The sequence below is a fragment of the Anolis sagrei genome, chromosome 10 (genome assembly GCF_037176765.1).
Source record: "Anolis sagrei isolate rAnoSag1 chromosome 10, rAnoSag1.mat, whole genome shotgun sequence".
Taxonomy (NCBI): Eukaryota; Metazoa; Chordata; class Lepidosauria; order Squamata; family Dactyloidae; genus Anolis; species Anolis sagrei.
Window position 1 is genome coordinate 2789435 of NC_090030.1, and position 19020 is coordinate 2808454.

Sequence of the window (19020 nt, forward strand, 5' to 3'; positions counted from 1 at the left end):
TGGCACCAGGACCCTCTGCTTTGAGCTTCTTCTAAGAGAGAGAAAGTGGGCTATAAATATAATAATAATAATAATAATAATAATAATAATAATAATCCTCAAATATTGTAATTGCAATAGCTCTGGGCTTAGTTTTGAGCTTCTTTTGACACCAGGACCTTCTGCTTTGAGCTTCTTCTAAGAGAGAGAAAGTGGGCTATAAATATAATAATAATAATAATAATAATAATAATAATCCTCAAATATTGTAATTGCAATAGTCCTGGGCTTAGTTTTGGGCTTCTTTTGACACCAGGACCCTCTGCTTTGAGCTTCTTCTAAGAGAGAGAAAGTGGGCTATAAATATAATAATAATAATAATAATAATAATAATAATCCTCAAATATTGTAATTGCAATAGCCCTGGGCTTAGTTTTGGGCTTCTTTTGACACCAGGACCCTCTGCTTTGAGCTTCTTCTAAGAGAGAGAAAGTGGGCTATAAATATAATAATAATAATAATAATAATAATAATAATCCTCAAATATTGTAATTGCAATAGCTCTGGGCTTAGTTTTGAGCTTCTTTTGACACCAGGACCCTCTGCTTTGAGCTTCTTCTAAGAGAGAGAAAGTGGGCTATAAATATAATAATAATAATAATAATAATAATAATAATCCTCAAATATTGTAATTGCAATAGCCCTGGGCTTAGTTTTGGGCTTCTTTTGGCACCAGGACCCTCTGCTTTGAGCTTCTTCTAAGAGAGAGAAAGTGGGCTATAAATATAATAATAATAATAATAATAATAATAATAATAATCCTCAAATATTGTAATTGCAATAGCTCTGGGCTTAGTTTTGAGCTTCTTTTGACACCAGGACCTTCTGCTTTGAGCTTCTTCTAAGAGAGAGAAAGTGGGCTATAAATATAATAATAATAATAATAATAATAATAATAATCCTCAAATATTGTAATTGCAATAGTCCTGGGCTTAGTTTTGGGCTTCTTTTGACACCAGGACCCTCTGCTTTGAGCTTCTTCTAAGAGAGAGAAAGTGGGCTATAAATATAATAATAATAATAATAATAATAATAATAATCCTCAAATATTGTAATTGCAATAGCTCTGGGCTTAGTTTTGAGCTTCTTTTGACACCAGGACCCTCTGCTTTGAGCTTCTTCTAAGAGAGAGAAAGTGGGCTATAAATATAATAATAATAATAATAATAATAATAATAATAATCCTCAAATATTGTAATTGCAATAGCCCTGGGCTTAGTTTTGGGCTTCTTTTGGCACCAGGACCCTCTGCTTTGAGCTTCTTCTAAGAGAGAGAAAGTGGGCTATAAATATAATAATAATAATAATAATAATAATAATAATAATAATCCTCAAATATTGTAATTGCAATAGTCCTGGGCTTAGTTTTGGGCTTCTTTTGACACCAGGACCCTCTGCTTTGAGCTTCTTCTAAGAGAGAGAAAGTGGGCTATAAATATAATAATAATAATAATAATAATAATAATAATAATCCTCAAATATTGTAATTGCAATAGCCCTGGGCTTAGTTTTGGGCTTCTTTTGACACCAGGACCCTCTGCTTTGAGCTTCTTCTAAGAGAGAGAAAGTGGGCTATAAATATAATAATAATAATAATAATAATAATAATAATCCTCAAATATTGTAATTGCAATAGCCCTGGGCTTAGTTTTGGGCTTCTTTTGACACCAGGACCCTCTGCTTTGAGCTTCTTCTAAGAGAGAGAAAGTGGGCTATAAATATAATAATAATAATAATAATAATAATAATAATAATAATAATCCTCAAATATTGTAATTGCAATAGCTCTGGGCTTAGTTTTGAGCTTCTTTTGACACCAGGACCCTCTGCTTTGAGCTTCTTCTAAGAGAGAGAAAGTGGGCTATAAATATAATAATAATAATAATAATAATAATAATAATCCTCAAATATTGTAATTGCAATAGCTCTGGGCTTAGTTTTGAGCTTCTTTTGACACCAGGACCCTCTGCTTTGAGCTTCTTCTAAGAGAGAGAAAGTGGGCTATAAATATAATAATAATAATAATAATAATAATAATAATAATCCTCAAATATTGTAATTGCAATAGCCCTGGGCTTAGTTTTGGGCTTCTTTTGGCACCAGGACCCTCTGCTTTGAGCTTCTTCTAAGAGAGAGAAAGTGGGCTATAAATATAATAATAATAATAATAATAATAATAATAATAATAATCCTCAAATATTGTAATTGCAATAGCTCTGGGCTTAGTTTTGAGCTTCTTTTGACACCAGGACCTTCTGCTTTGAGCTTCTTCTAAGAGAGAGAAAGTGGGCTATAAATATAATAATAATAATAATAATAATAATAATAATCCTCAAATATTGTAATTGCAATAGTCCTGGGCTTAGTTTTGGGCTTCTTTTGACACCAGGACCCTCTGCTTTGAGCTTCTTCTAAGAGAGAGAAAGTGGGCTATAAATATAATAATAATAATAATAATAATAATAATAATCCTCAAATATTGTAATTGCAATAGCTCTGGGCTTAGTTTTGAGCTTCTTTTGACACCAGGACCCTCTGCTTTGAGCTTCTTCTAAGAGAGAGAAAGTGGGCTATAAATATAATAATAATAATAATAATAATAATAATAATAATCCTCAAATATTGTAATTGCAATAGCCCTGGGCTTAGTTTTGGGCTTCTTTTGGCACCAGGACCCTCTGCTTTGAGCTTCTTCTAAGAGAGAGAAAGTGGGCTATAAATATAATAATAATAATAATAATAATAATAATAATAATCCTCAAATATTGTAATTGCAATAGTCCTGGGCTTAGTTTTGGGCTTCTTTTGACACCAGGACCCTCTGCTTTGAGCTTCTTCTAAGAGAGAGAAAGTGGGCTATAAATATAATAATAATAATAATAATAATAATAATAATCCTCAAATATTGTAATTGCAATAGCCCTGGGCTTAGTTTTGGGCTTCTTTTGACACCAGGACCCTCTGCTTTGAGCTTCTTCTAAGAGAGAGAAAGTGGGCTATAAATATAATAATAATAATAATAATAATAATAATAATAATCCTCAAATATTGTAATTGCAATAGCCCTGGGCTTAGTTTTGGGCTTCTTTTGACACCAGGACCCTCTGCTTTGAGCTTCTTCTAAGAGAGAGAAAGTGGGCTATAAATATAATAATAATAATAATAATAATAATAATAATCCTCAAATATTGTAATTGCAATAGCCCTGGGCTTAGTTTTGGGCTTCTTTTGGCACCAGGACCCTCTGCTTTGAGCTTCTTCTAAGAGAGAGAAAGTGGGCTATAAATATAATAATAATAATAATAATAATCCTCAAATATTGTAATTGCAATAGCCCTGGGCTTAGTTTTGGGCTTCTTTTGACACCAGGACCTTCTGCTTTGAGCTTCTTCTAAGAGAGAGAAAGTGGGCTATAACAACAACAACAACAACAACAACAACAACAACAACAACAAACCTCAAGTATAGTAATAATAAAAGTCCTAAATTTGGCTTTGGACTTCCTTTGACACCAGGACCCTCTACTTTGAGCTTCTTCTAAGAGAGAGAACGCAGGCTATAAATATAAATATAATCATCATCATCATCATCTTCATCATCATCATCCTTGGCTTGGCTTTGAGCTTTCTTTGACAACAGAACCCGCTGCTTGACTATGCTAGACCTTTGCCAGCTCTTTTTGAGTCTTTTCTAAGAGAGAAAAGCAGGCTAATAATAATAATAATAACAATAATAATAATAGCAATAATAATGGACCTGAAGTATTGCAATAGCAAAAGCCCTGGGCTTGACTTTAGACTTCCTTTGACATTGGGACCCTCCACTTTGAGCTTCTTCTAAAAGAGAGAAAGTGGGCTATAAATATAAATATAATAAACCTCAGGTATTGTAATAATAATAGTCCTAAATTTGGCTTTGGGCTTCTTTTGACCCTGGGGGACCCTCTGTTTGACTTTGCCAGACCTCTGGAGTGTCTCCTAAGAGAAAGGGGAAGGGGGCCCTACTTTCCCACGAGACCCTCCCTCTCTAGCCTTGCCTACTACTACTGCTACTACTACTAATAATAATAATAATAATAATAATAATAATAATCCTCAAGTATTGTAATGGCAATAGTCCTGGGCTTAGTTTTGGGCTTCTTTTGACACCAGGACCCTCTGCTTTGAGCTTCTTCTAAGAGAGAGAAAGTGGGCTATAAATATAAATATAATAATAATAATCCTCAGGAATTGTAATAATAATAGTCCTAATTTTGGCTTTGGGGTTCTTTTGACACTGGGGGACCCTCTGCTTGACTTTGCCGGACCTTTGGAGTCTCTCCTAAGAGGAAGGGGAAGGGGGCCCTCCTTTCCCACGAGACCCTCCCTCTCTAGCCTTGCCTTGGACCCCCCGGCCGTCCCCACCCCCAAACCCCGACTCCTTTTTGCGGCCGCTTATAAAAGCGGGTTTTGTAACCGGGAAGGAGTGAGGGAAGGAGGAGGAGGCATGGACCCGGGGCGGGTCACATGGTGCCACTGCTGGGTTGTGTTGTGTTGTGTTGTGTGGCGCCTGCCTTTATGTAACTCCACTTGGCGTGGCGCGCGATGGAGCGCGGCTGTGGGCATTGAGAGAGAGAGCAGACCCCAGAGAAGGCATGGCCGCCTCCTGCTCGGCCTCCTCTTCCTCCTCCTGGCCCTCTTCGGGGGCCGCCACACCCCCGTGGCTTGCCCCGCTGATGGAGCGCCTCCTGAGCCACCCCCAGCGCCCCCCGGAGCCAGGCCGGTCGCTCTTCCAGTGCCGCCAGTGCCAGGGCTTGCTCCGCCAGCCCGTCTCCCTGCCTTGCGGGCACACCTTCTGCAAGGGCTGCCTGGGCCACGGAGGGACTCCGGGGGGACTCCGGGAGGGGTGCCGACTCTGCCCCACGCAGCCAAGCCCACGCGAGGGGTGCCCGCCCCGCCTCAACGTGGTCCTCAGCAGCCTCCTGGCCAAGGGGGGCTTCCCGCCGCCAAAGGAAGACGAGGAGACCCACCTCCAGAAGAAGACCCCGCAAGACTGCCACTTAGGTAAACTTCCTCTCCCTCTCTCCCCACTCTCTGCTCTTGGGTTTGCATTTGGGAAAAGTTGCTCCAGGAGCTCCTCATCCATGGGGTTGTGTTAGAACATTGACTGAATCTAATACTCACCTGTTTGGGGCTAAATGTCTTCTCCAAAGTGAGGTTGCCCATTAGATTCGTGTAATACTAAGGTCCTCTTGGTTTAGAGCCAAAGCGAAAGGAGAAGCTGCTCCAGGAGATCCTCTTTGAGGGACCTCATCCATGGGATTGTGTTAGTCCATTGCTCCAAACCAGTGCTCACCTGTTTGGAGATAAATGTTCTCCCCAAAGTGAGGTTGCCCATTAGATTCATGTAATACTAAGGTCCTCTTAGTGTAGAGCCAAAGCAAAAGGAGAAGGTGCTCCTGGAGCTCCTCTTGGAAGGACCTCATCCATGGAATTGTGTTTGAACATTGACTGAATCTAATAGTCACCTGTCTGGGGCTAAATATCTTCTCCAAACTGAGGTTGCCCATTAGTTTCGTGTAATACTTAGTGTAGAGCCAAAGCAAAAGGAGAAGCTGCTCCTGGAGCTCCTCTTTGAGGGACCTCATCCATTGGATTGTGTTAGAGCAGTGGTTCTCAACCTGGGGTCCCCAGATGTTTTTGGCCTACAACTCCCAGAAATCCTAGCCAGTTTACCAGCTGTTAGGATTTCTGGGAGTTGAAGGCCAAAAACATCTGGGGACCCCAGGTTGAGAACTACTGTGTTAGAGCATTGACTGAATCTAATACTCACCTGTTTTGGGCTAAATGTCTTCTCCAAAGTGAGGTTGCCCATTAGATTCGTGTAATACTAAGGTCCTCTTGGTTTAGAGCCAAAGCGAAAGGAGAAGCTGCTCCAGGAGATCCTCTTTGACGGACCTCATCCATGGGATTGTGTTAGAACATTGATCAAATCTATTACTCACCTGTTTTGAGCTAAATGTCCTCTCCAAAATCGGTTTGTGTATTAGATTCATGTAATAATAAGGTCCTCTTAGTGCAGAACCAAAGCAAAAGGAGAAGCTGCTCCAGGTGGTCCTCTTTGAGGGACCTCATCCATGGGATTGTGTTAGAGCATTGGCTGAATCTAATACTCACCTGTTTTGGGCAAAATGTCTTCTCCAAAGTGAGGATGTGCATTAGATTCATGTTATAATAAGGTCCTCTTAGTACAGAGCCAAAGCAAAAGGAGAAGCTGCTCCATGGGCTCCTCTTTGAGGGACACTCATCTATAATCTTGTGTCAGTACATTGCTTCAATCCAAGACCCCACAAGCCTGCCACTTAGGTAAACTTCACCTCCCTCTCTCCCCACTCTCTGCTCTTGGGTTTGCATTTGGGAGAAGTTGCTCCAGGAGCTCCTATTGGAGGGAATTCATCCATGGGATTGTGTCAGTCCCTTGCTCCAATCCAGTACTCACCTGTTTGGAGATAAATGTTCTCCCCAAAGTGAGGTTGCCCATTAGATTCGTGTAATACTAAGGTCCTCTTGGTATAGAGCCAAAGCGAAAGGAGAAGCTGCTCCAGGAGATCCTCTTTGAGGGACCTCATCCATGGGATTGTGTTAGAACATTGACTAAATCTAATACTCACCTGTTTTGGGCTAAATGTCTTCTCCAAAGTGAGGTTGCCTATTAGATACATACAATAATAAGGTCCTCTTTGTGCAGAGCCAAAGCAAAAGGAGAAGCTGCTCCTGGAGCTCCTCTTTGAGGGACCTCATCCATGGGATTGTGTTAGTCCATTGCTCCAAACCAGTGCTCACCTGTTTGGAGATAAATGTTCTCCCCAAAGTGAGGTTGCCTATTAGATTCGTGTAATACTATGGTCCTCTTACTGCAGAGCCAAAGCAAAAGGAGAAGCTGCTCCTGGAGCTCCTCTTGGAGGGACCTCATCCATGGGACTGTGTTAGAACATTGCTCCAATCCAATACTCACCTGTTTTGGGCTAAATATCTTCTCCAAAGTGAGGATGTGCATTAGATTCATATTATAATGAGGTCCTCTTAGTGCAGAGCCAAAGCAAAAAGGGGAAGCCGCTCCATGGGCTCCTTTTTGAGGGACACTCATCTATAGTCTTGTGTCAGTACATTGCTCCAATCCAGTGCACACATGTTTTGGGATAAATGTCTTCTCCAAAGTCAGGTTGCCCATTAGATTCATGTAATAATAAGGTCCTCTTGGTTTAGAGCGAAAACAAAAGGAGAAGCTGTTCCAGGAGATCCTCTTTGAAGAACTTCATCCATGGGCTTCTGTTAGTACATTGCTTCAATCCAATGTTCACTTGGGTAAATGAGCTTCACAAGATGAGAGTCTACGGTATGCTCATCTTAGTGCAGAGCCAAAGCAAAAGGGGAAACTGCCCCAGGAGATCCTCCAGATCCTCTTTGAGGGACCTCATCCATGGGATTGTGTCAGTCCATTGCTCCAATCCAGTGCTCACCTGTTTGGAGATAAATGTTCTCTCCAAAGGTCCTCTTGGTGTCCTCTTAGAGTAGAGCCAAAGCAAAAGGAGAAGCTGCTCCTGGAGCTCCTCTTGAAGGGACCTCATCCATGGGCTTGTGTTAGAACATTGACTGAATCTAATACTCACCTGTTTTGGGCAAAATGTCTTCTCCAAAGTGAGGATGTGCATTAGATTCATGTTATAATAAGGTCCTCTTAGTGCAGAGTCAAAGCAAAAGAAGAAGCTGCTCCAGGTGCTCCTCTTTGAGGGACTTCATCCATGGGATTGTGTTAGAACATTGCTCTAATCCAATACTCACCTGTTTTGTGCTGAATGTCTTCTCCAAAGTGAGGTTGCCCATTAGATTCATACAATAATAAGGTCCTCTTCATGCAGAGCCAAAGCAAAAAGGGGAAGATGCTCCATGGGCTCCTCTTTGAGGAACACTCATCTATAGTATTGTGTTAGTACCTTGCTCCAATCCAATGCACACCTGTTTTGGGCTAAATGTCCTCTCCAAAATGAAGGTACACATTAGATTCATGTAATACTATGGTGCTGAGCCAAAACAAAGGAGGAAGCTGCTCCAAGGAGCTCATCTTTGAGATACCTCATTTATGGAATTGGGTTCCTACATACTGGATTTCCTTGAATCTAATGCTCACCTAATGCTCATTTTGGAGAGGCTAAATGTCCTCTCCAAAATAAGGTTGCATATTAGATTAATGTAATAATAAGGTCCTCTTGGTGCTGAAAGGAAGCTGCTCACCTGTTTGGAGCTAAATGATCTTCCCAAAATGAGGGTGCATATTAGATTCATGGAATAATAATAAAAGGAGAAGTTGCTCCAGGAGCTCCTCATCTATGGAATTGTGTTACTACAAACCTTATTTCCTCATATCTAATGCTGGGCCAAAGCCAAAGGTGGAGGACTCTTCAGGAGCCTCTGGAGCTCCTTTTTGAAGGATCTCATTTATGGGTTGTGTTCCTACATATTGTATTTCCTCTGATCTAGCCTTTGGATTTACTCCACTTAGCCTTTGGAGATCTATAGGGTTGTGTTACTACATACTGTATTTGCTCCAAAGGAGAGGCTTCTCCAAGAGCCTCTAGAGCTCCTCTTGGAGGGAACTCATCTATATATCATATTTACTCCAGTCTAATGCTCACTTTTTTTTGGCTAAATCAACTCACCAAAATTAGGAAGCACATTAGATTTGTGTAATACAGTAATTTTAGTGCAGAGCTGAAGAGGAAGCTGCTTCAGGAGCTCCTCTTTGAGGGACCTCTTCCATGGGATTGTGTTAGAACATTGATCAAATATATTACTCACCTGTTTTGGGCTAAATGTCCTCTCCAAAATCAGTTTGTGTATTAGATTCATGTAATAATAAGGTCCTCTTCATGCAGAACCAAAGCAAAATGAGAAGCTGCTCCAGGAGCTCCTCTTGGAGGGACCTCATCCATGGGATTGTGTCAGTCCATTGCTCCAATCCAGTACTCACCTGTTTTGGGCTAAATGTCTTCTCCAAAGTGAGGTTGCCTATTAGATACATACAATAATAAGGTCCTCTTTAGTGCTGAGCCAAAGCAAAAAGGGGAAGCCGCTCCATGGGCTCCTCTTTGAAGGACACTCATCTAATAGTCTTGTGTCAGTACATTGCTCCAATCCAATGCACAACTGTTTGGGGCTAAATGTCCTCTCCAAAATGAAGGTGCACATTAGATTCATGTACTAATAAGGTCCTCTTTGTGCAGAGCCAAAGCAAAATGAGAAGCTGCTCCAGGAGCTCCTCTTTGAGGGACCTCATCCATGGGATTGTGTCAGTCCATTGCTCCAAACCAGTGCTCACCTGTTTGGAGATAAATGTTCTCCCCAAAGTGAGGTTGCCTATTAGATTTGTGTAATATTAAGGTCCTCTTAATATTACAATATTACAACTCACCAAAATTAGGAAGCACATTAGATTTGTGTAATACAGTAATCTTAGTGCTGAGCCTAAGGGGAAGCTGCTTCAGGAGCTCCTCTTGGAGATACCTCATTTATGGGGTTGTGTTCCTACATACTGTATTTCCTTGAATCTAATGCTCACCTGTTTTGGTCTGAATGATCTTCACAAGATGAGGGTGAGTCCTATGGTCATCTTCGTGCTGATCCAAAACCAAAGTATAAAGCTGCTTTGGAAGCTCCTCTTTGTGGGACCTCATCTACTGGATTGTGTTCCTACATATGTTATTTACTCCCATCTAGTATTTACCTTTTGGGAGGCTAAATGGTATCTCCAAAATGCATTAGATTCACATAGTATGGTCATCATAATGCTGAGTCAAAGCCAAAGTAGAAAGCTGCTTTGGAAGCTCCTCTTTGAGGGACCTCATCTATGGGATTGTGTTCCTACATATGTTATTTACTCCCATCTAGTATTTACCTTTTGGGGGGCTAAATGGTATCTCCAAAATGCATTAGATTTGCATAGTATGGTCATCATAATGCTGAGTCAAAGCCAAAGTGGAAAGCTGCTTTGGAAGCTCCTCTTTGAGGGACCTCATCTATGGGATTGTGTTCCTACATATGTGATTTACTCCCATCTAGTGTTTACCTTTTGGGGGGCTAAATGGTATCTCCAAAATGCATTAGATTAGCATAGTATGGTCATCATAATGCTGAGTCAAAGCCAAAGTAGAAAGCTGCTTTGGAAGCTCCTCTTTGAGGGACCTCATCTATGGGATTGTGTTCCTACTACATATGTTATTTACTCTCATCTAGTGTTTACCTTTTGGGGGGCTAAATTGTATCTCCAAAATGCATTAGATTCACATAGTATGGCCATCATATTAAGGGGAAGCTGCTCCAGGGGCTCTTCTTTGAGGGACCTCGCCTCTAATTTAATGGCCAGGGCTCAATGCTATGCAATGCTGGGATTTGTAGTTTGGTGGGGTGTTGGCATCCTTTCACAGCAATTTGATTTATTTGGACTGCATTTTGAAGACTTTTTCAAGGACTACGAGATAACCAAGTAGCACTCAGACTTGTAATTTCTTTGTGTGGTTTATATTCAGTGTATTCACACAGTTTATGTTAACAGAGTTTTGTTTGGATAACAATTTGCAACTTGTATTTTGTTATCCTTTCGCAACCTCTATGATTCCAAACTACATCCCTCCTGAATCCATAACATTGAACCAAGGCTTTTAAAGTGGATCTATTCTACAATAGAGACGCATCCAAGGTCTCTTTTTTGGAAGCTTTTGTGTCCAAACATTTTTGTGTTTAGAGAAGGGATTCTAAATGTGCATCAACTGTAATGCGCACCTTTTGGGGCCAAATTACAAAGAGCGCACTTTTTGCTTCTGCACATCCCATTCCGCAGCAAACACATTTTCAGGGTTTTGGATGTTGATGTGTGCATGAGATTCGTTCCGTAGGTTTGTTCTTAAGTTGAATTTGTTTGTAAGTCAGAACAGGGACACTTCTTAAGTGTAACTCCATCCAAATATATATAAAAAGATTGAAAAACTAGGTTCTTGTGGGTTTTTTCGGGCTATAGAGCCATGTTCTAGAGGCATTTCTCCTGACGTTTCGCCTGCATCTATGGCAAGCATCCTCAGAGGTAGCGAGGTCTGTTGGAAGTAGGACAATGGGTTTATATATCTGTGGAATGGCTGGGGTGGGGCAAGGAGCTCTTCTCTGCTGGAGCTAGGTGTGAATGTTTCAACTGACCACCTTCATTAGCATTTGAAGGCCTGCCTGAGCCTGGGAAAATCTCTTGCTGGGAGGTGTTAATCTGTGCCTGGTTGTTTCCTCTCTGTTGTTTTGCTGTTGTAATTTTAGAGTTTTTTGATACTGGTAGCCAGATTTTGTTCATTTTTATGGTCTCCTCCTTTCTGTTGAAATTGTCCACCTGCTTCTTGTGGATTTCAATGGCTTCTCTGTGTAGTCTGACATGGTGGTTGTTGGTGTGATCCAGCATTTCTGTGTTCTCAAATAATATGCTGTGTCCAGGTTGGTACATCAGGTTCTTTGCTATGGCTGACTTCTCTGGTTGGAGTAGTCTGCAGTGCCTTTCATGTTCCTTGATTGAAAAACTCCCTCCAAATTCATCCTGGCAGGTAGAAGTTCAAAGGGTGAAGCCTTTGTCATTGAAACAGGAAAAGACAGTCTCTCCCCCCCCCCCCCCTTATCTGTGTGGTTGTGGGCAGCTGCCAATCAAAAAACCAGCCGCCTTTAGAAAAGGAGCCTCGATCTTTGTCCAGACCCAAGTTTCTAAGCGTCATCACCTTGGATCTGAGGAAGTAGACTGTTTACAAAAGCTTGTGCTACCAACTTTATTCGCTCAGTTAATCTTTACACTTTGACTAAATCCCTTCCGTGTACATACTCCTTGTTCGTTTTGACCAAATGGGTGTAACTGACGACTCCCTGGCAGGCTCCACTAGCTGGCTGAGTAGCTCACTCTTGTAAACATTGGCATCGTATACTTGGTGCCCCATAGAAGGGCCTGGAAGTGCGTTCGGACGGGCATTTTGCACCACTTTAAAACCCTCTCAGTGCTTTCCTTTGTGCCAGATGAATGGAGCACAGCCATCCCTCCATATTTGCAGATTTTTGTGTACAAGCGGTCCCCAAGTTACGAACAAGATTGGTCTGTAGGTTTGTTGTTGAGTTTGTTTGCAAGTCGGAACAGGAGCGATGTATTGTCGAAGGCTTTCATAGCTGGAATCACTAGGTTCTTGTGGGTTTTTTTGGGCTATAGGGCCATGTTCTAGAGGCATTCTCTCCTGACGTTTCGCCTGCATCTATGGCAAGCATCCTCAGAGGTAGTGAGGTCTGTTGGAACTAGGAAAAAGGGTTTATATATCTGTGGAACAGGAACAGGAACATTTCTCCAGCCATATATGTATGTATGCTTGTGCATGTATGTACGTGCATGTATGCATGTATGTACGTGCATGTATGTATGTGCATGAACCGCCTTGAGTCATCTACGGGCTGAGAAAGGCAGGGGTTTTTTTTTGTCGTGTCAGGAGCGACTTGAGAAATTGCAAGTTGCTTCTGGTGTGAGAGAACTGGCCGTCGCAAGGACATTGCCCAGGGGACATTGCCTGGATGATTTGATGTTTTTATCATCCTTGTGGGAGGCTTCTCTCATGTCCCCGCATGAGGAGCTGGAGCTGACAGAGGGAGCTCATCCACCTCTCCCCGGATTCGAACCTGCGACCTGTCGGTCTTCAGTCCTGCCGGCACAGGGGTAGTATACAAATGTGATAAATAAATATGTATATATGTATGTGTTTACACACATATGTTAGGGCATGTAAAAATCAGTTGGTGAGTACGTTAACTGAAAATACAAAGCACGAAGCTGATTGGTTGGGCTGCACACAAGGAACTAGCTGAGCCTGGGAGTTTTGGCAACAGTCACATTTTTAGGCTTTAGTTGTGCAGGAGCTAGCAGACAATTCTTGCTTCATGAGCTTCTGGAAGAAGATCTTCCACATGGACACCTAAAGTCCATTTGAATCTCTCTCAAAGGGCATTGTGTGAGTCAATGCAACTGTTCACATGACTGCATATATGCTGCTCTGCATTACAAAGAGTAAACTCCTTGTTCTTTACTGATCATCAGTGTGGCATATGTTTTCTCTAGCAAGACAGTGTGTGAACTGGTAAAACTTGAACTACGCATGATTTTCATTCCGCCACAACACACACATATACATATACATGCTTTGGATAGGGATAGGGAAGGGTTAACCTAACATCCTTGTGATGTTTGTTTTGCTGTTTGTGCCTCTGTTTAGAACAGTGTTTCTCAACCTGAGGGTCGGGACCCCTGGGGGGGTCACGAGGGGGTGTCAAAGGGGTCACCAAAGACCATCAAAAACACACAGTATTTTCTGTTGATTATGGGGGTTCTGTGTGGGAAGTTTGGCCAAATTGTATCATTGGTGGGCTTCAGAAGGCTCTCAGATTGCAGGTGAACTATAAATTCCAGCAGCTATAACTCCCAAATGTCAAGGTCTATTTTCCCCAAACTCCACCAGTGTTCACATTTGGGCATATTGAGTATTCGTGTCACGTTTGGTCCAGATACATCATTATTTGAGTTCACAGTGCTCTCTGGGTGTAGGTGAACTACAGCTTCCAAACTCAAGGTCAATGCCCACCAAACCCTTCCAGAATTTTCTGTTGGTCATGAGAGTTATGTGTGCCAAGTCTGGTTCAGTTGCTTCATTTGGTGGAGTTCAGAATGCTCTTTGAATTTAAATGAACTATAAATCCCAGCAACTACAACTCCCAAATGACAAAATCAATCCCCCTCCCATCCCCACCAGTATTCAAATTTAGGGCGTATTGAGTATTTGTGCCAAATTTGGTCCAGTGAATGAAAATACATCCGGCATATCAAATATTTACATTATGATTCATAACATTAGCAAAATTACAGTTATGGAGTCACAACAAAAGTAATGTTGTGGTTGGGGGTCACCACAACATGAGGAACTGTATTAAGGGGTCGCAGCATTAGGAAGGTTGAGAACCACTGGTTTAGAAGATCTCGCCTCACTCTCTGTCCCTTTGATAACAAAGTCGAAAAAGAAATCATTCCTGGTTTGAAAGTGTTGCTCCAGGTTTAATTGCACAGCCCTTTGAAAACACAATGTAAACAAATGTGGAAAGTGTGCTCTTCTTGGTTTGAAAGAGTTATTTCCTGTTTAATTGTATAGTGCTGACTTTGAAAGTCATCGTTCTCCTCCAGAAACTTCGTTTTTGTGGCTGTCACAAACTAGGTTGAATGATGAGATAGTCATTGCGAAACTATGGGATGCCCCTCCCACAAAAACAAAAGTTTGGGCAGTTTCATAAACTTTCCCTGTATTTTTATAATAGAACGAATTAGGAAATGACACTGATAACCCAGGACCTTCTGGCAAGGAAACTAGTCCAATGTGGGCTTGGCAAAACTATGGTGAGGTGGATCTGGAATTGGTTAAATGGACGAACCCAGAGGGTGATTCCCCCAAGGCTTCCTCCTCTTCATCCTGGAAACTAAAACTCCCAAACTCAAGGTCTATGCCCACCAAACCCTTCCAGAATTTTCCTTTGCTTGTGGGAGTCCTATAAGCCAAGTTTGGTTCAATTCAGTCGTTGGTGGGGTTCAGAATGCTCTTTGATTGCAGGTGAACTATAAATCCCAGCAACAACAACTCCCAAATGTTAAGGCCTATTTCCCCCAAACTCCACCAGTGTTCACATTTGGGCATATGGAGTATCCGTGGCAAGTTTGGTCTAGATCCTTCATTGTTTGAGTCCACAGTGCTCTCTGGACGTAGGTGAACTAAAACTCCCAAACTCAAGGTTTATGCCCACCAAACCCTTCCAGAATTTTCTGTTGCTTGTGGGAGTCCTATATGCCAAGTTTGGTTCAATTCCATCGTTACTGGGGTTCAGAATACTCTTTGATTGTAGGTGAACTGTAAATCCCAGCAACTACAAATCCCAAATGACAAAATCCATGCTTTTTAAATGATGGTCACTCCTTGGGTTGTTAGATGTTTTGTGTCCAAATTTGGTGGCAATTCGTCCAGTGGTTTTTGAGTTCTGTTAATCCCACAAACGAACATTACATTGTATTGTCGAAGGCTTTCATGGCCGGAATCATTGGGTTGTTGTAGGTTTTTTCGGGCTATATGGCTATGGTCTAGAGGCATTCTCTCCTGACGTTTCGCCTGCATCTATGGCAAGCATCCTCAAAGGTAGTGAAGTCTGTTGGAACTAGGAAAAAGGGTTTATAGATCTGCGGAATGACCAGGGTGGGACAAAGGGCTCTTGTCTGCTGGAGCTAGGTGGGAATGTTTCAACTGACCACCTTGATTAGCATATAATGGCCTGACAGTGCCTGGAGCAAACTTTCAGCAAAAGTTTGCTCCAGGCACCTCTCAACAAAATTTTGCTCCAGGCACTGTCAGGCCATTATATGCTAATCAAGGTGTTCAGTTGAAACATCCACACCTAGCTCCAACAGACAAGAGTCCTTTGTCCCACCCTGGTCATTCCACAGATATATAAACCCATTTTCCTAGTTCCAACAGACCTCACTACCTCTGAGGATGCTTGCCATAGATGCAGGTGAAACGTCAGGAGAGAATGCCTCTAGACCTGTGATGGCGAACCTATGACACGTGTGTCAGTACTGACACGCGTAGCCATTTCTGCTGACACGCGCCCGCCGGATATTATTTGTTTATTTTTTTTATGCCATTTTAAAAAATAAATAGGAAAGAAATTATTATTTTGCAATGTTACCTAAATATTAAGGAGTTTCATATTTAAACTGAATGATAAATACTATTACTTTGCTATATTATTCAAATATTAAAATGCATTAAATTAAATGTCAAATTTAAAAATATTTAATTATTATTAATATTTAGGTAACATTGCAAAATAATATTGGTTTATCTAATTATTAAGGAAATGAATATTATTTTGCATTTTTTCCTAAATATTAAGGAGTTACCTATTTAAATTAAATCAAATGATAAATAATACTTTGCTATATTACTCAAATATTTCAGAATGCCTTAAATGAAAGGGTAAATTGAATTTTAATTTGACATTTAATTTAATGCATTTTAATTTAGTGCATTTTAAATATTTTTAATATATGCCTATATATATGCCTTAAATGAAATGGTAAATTAAATATCAAAATATTATTTTGCAATGTTACTTTATTGTTATTGTATTATTATTATTATTATTATTATTATTATTAGAAATACATTAAATAGCATATTAAATGCTAGAAATACATTTAAATTAAATTAAAAATAAATAATATTTTGTTGGGTTTTTAAAATTATATTTTTATTAAACACTCCAAAAAGGATATTATTTACATAAAGAGAGGGAGAACAACATGATAAGAGAGAAAGTGGGAATTACAATTATATATTTTTTGTTATTTAAATTAAATATTGCGAAATTATGGTTTTTTTTCTTGAAGTGACACGCCACCTGAATTATGCTCAGTTTTTTGGCGAATTTTGACACACCATGCTCAAAAGGTTGCCCATCACTGCTCTAGACCATGGCCATATAGCCCGAAAAAACCTACAACAACCGAACATTACATTTTAGTTTATATAGATGCAAGAGCAGATATGCAAGAGCAGCTTGGTATTCCAACAGCTCCATCGGAGCATCACTGGGCTTTATTTCCTCCCAGTATGAGTAGGAGAAGAAGGAGGAAACAGTGGGTGGCTTTGCCCTTCAGTGCCCAAGCGTAGCCTCACCTGTGAAGCAGGTGCCTCTCTCCTGAACTCTCCCCAAAGTCTCCTTGATGGAGGCCGGAGGGGAAGTAGGTCAGGAGAGCAGTGTGTTGCATAAGCCGAGCGCCCGGCCTGCCTTCCCTGCCCCCTTCCTATGGAGCGATTGTATAACATGAGGAAGGGAAGCAAAGGAGAAATGGGTCGGGCTTCGGGAAGCAGCCTGTTTGGGGACCTGGCACTCTTTGCGCATATTTAATAATACCCATGCAATGCTCCCTTGTGCTGCAAATTAAAGGGCACAAAGATCTCTGCTTTGCCTCCTCCTTTGTCCGTAAAGCAGCATGCAGTTCATAAGGACAGGCCGTCTCCAAGTTACAAACACCCCACTTACAAATGACTCCTAGTTAAGAACGGGACTGAAATAACAGGAAGGGAGAGGAATCTATCCATAGGAAGATATTATTACCCATGCAATGCTCCCTTGTGCTGCAAATTAAAGGGCACAAAGATCTCTGCTTTGCCTCCTCCTTTGTCCTGAAGGCAGCATGCAGTTCATAAGGACAGGCCGTCTCCAAGTTACAAACACCCCACTTACAAAGGACTCCTAGTTAAGAACGGGACTGAAATAACAGGAAGGGAGAGGAATCTATCCATAGGAAGATATTATTACCCATGCAATGCTCCCTTGTGCTGCAAATTAAAGGGCACAAAGATCTCTGCTTTGCCTCCTCCTTTGTCCTGAAGGCAGCATGCAGTTCATAAGGACAGGCCGTCTCCAAGTTACAAACACCCCACTTACAAAGGACTCCTAGTTAAGAACGGGACTGAAATAACAGGAAGGGAGAGGAATCTATCCATAGGAAGATATTATTACCCATGCAATGCTCCCTTGTGCTGCAAATTAAAGGGCACAAAGATCTCTGCTTTGCCTCCTCCTTTGTCCTGAAAGCAGCATGCAGTTCATAAGGACAGGCCGTCTCCAAGTTACAAACACCCCACTTACAAATGACTCCTAGTTAAGAACGGGACTGAAATAACAGGAAGGGAGAGGAATCTATCCATAGGAAGAATCATAGAATCATAGAATCATAGAATCAAAGAGTTGGAAGAGACCTCATGGGCCATCCAGTCCAACCCCATTCTGCCAAGAAGCAGGAATATTGCATTCAAATCACCCCTGGCAGATGGTCATCCAGCCTCTGCTTAAAAGCTTCCAAAGAAGGAGCCTCCACCACACTCCGGGGCAGAGAGTTCCACTGCTGAACGGCTCTCACAGTCAGGAAGTTCTTCCTAATGTTCAGATGGAATCTCCTCTCTTGTAGTTTGAAGCCATTGTTCCGCGTCCTAGTCTCCAAGGAAGCAGAAAACAAGCTTGCTCCCTCCTCCCTGTGGCTTCCCCTCACATAGTTATACATGGCTATCATGTCTCCTCTCAGCCTTCTCTTCTTCAGGCTAAACATGCCCAGTTCCCTAAGCCGCTCCTCATAGGGCTTGTTCTCCAGACCCTTGATCATTTTAGTCGCCCTCCTCTGGAGGGAAATGGAGATGAGCACCAGAGTCGGACACGGTTAGACTTAATGTCAAGGGGAAAACCTTTACCTTTTACTAACATGTTTAGCCCGGAGGAGAGAAGACTGAGAGGAAACATGGTGAGGGCCATGTGTAAATATGTGAGGGGAACAGACTGCGCTCTGGCACCACGAGATGCAGAGCCAATCTTAAGAAATGGGGCTACAGGGTGGAATCCACGGCATGAGAGTGCGGAGAAGAGCAAACCACTGACCACCTACTGCAATGCACCCTGAGCCCTGCCACATGCACCATGGAGGACCTTCTTGCAGCAACACCAGAGGCACTCCAAGTGGCCAGATACTGGTCAAAGGGCATTTAATCCACTACCAAGTTTGCAAAATCTGTGTTTTTTTCCCTTATCTGTTTGTTTGTTTTGTTCTGTTAGAAATGTAATACAATGTTCTGGTTGCGGATGACACGATAAATAAATAAATGGGGATGAGGGAGCAAGCTAGTTTTCTGCTGCCCTGGAGACTAGGATGCGGGACAATGGCTTCAAACTACAAGAAAGGAGATTCCATCTGAACATGCGGAAGATCTTCCTAACTATTTATTTATTTATTTATCATGTCAGGAGCAAGCCAAACAGTTGTATTGCATTTTTTTAACAAACAAGCAAACAAAACACAAAG

The 19020-nt window shown here is 41.5% G+C and overlaps 1 protein-coding gene across 1 annotated transcript in view; it reads left to right on the forward strand.

The window, feature by feature from the left end:
- The first annotated feature begins 4581 nt into the window (after positions 1-4581).
- LONRF3 (LON peptidase N-terminal domain and ring finger 3) overlaps positions 4582-19020 on the forward strand; it is a 43354-nt gene continuing 28915 nt past the window's right edge. The window contains exon 1 of the mRNA XM_067471500.1: positions 4582-5081. Coding sequence (XP_067327601.1) covers positions 4673-5081 — 409 coding nt within the window. The 5' untranslated portion in view covers positions 4582-4672. The remainder of the gene's footprint in view (positions 5082-19020) is intronic.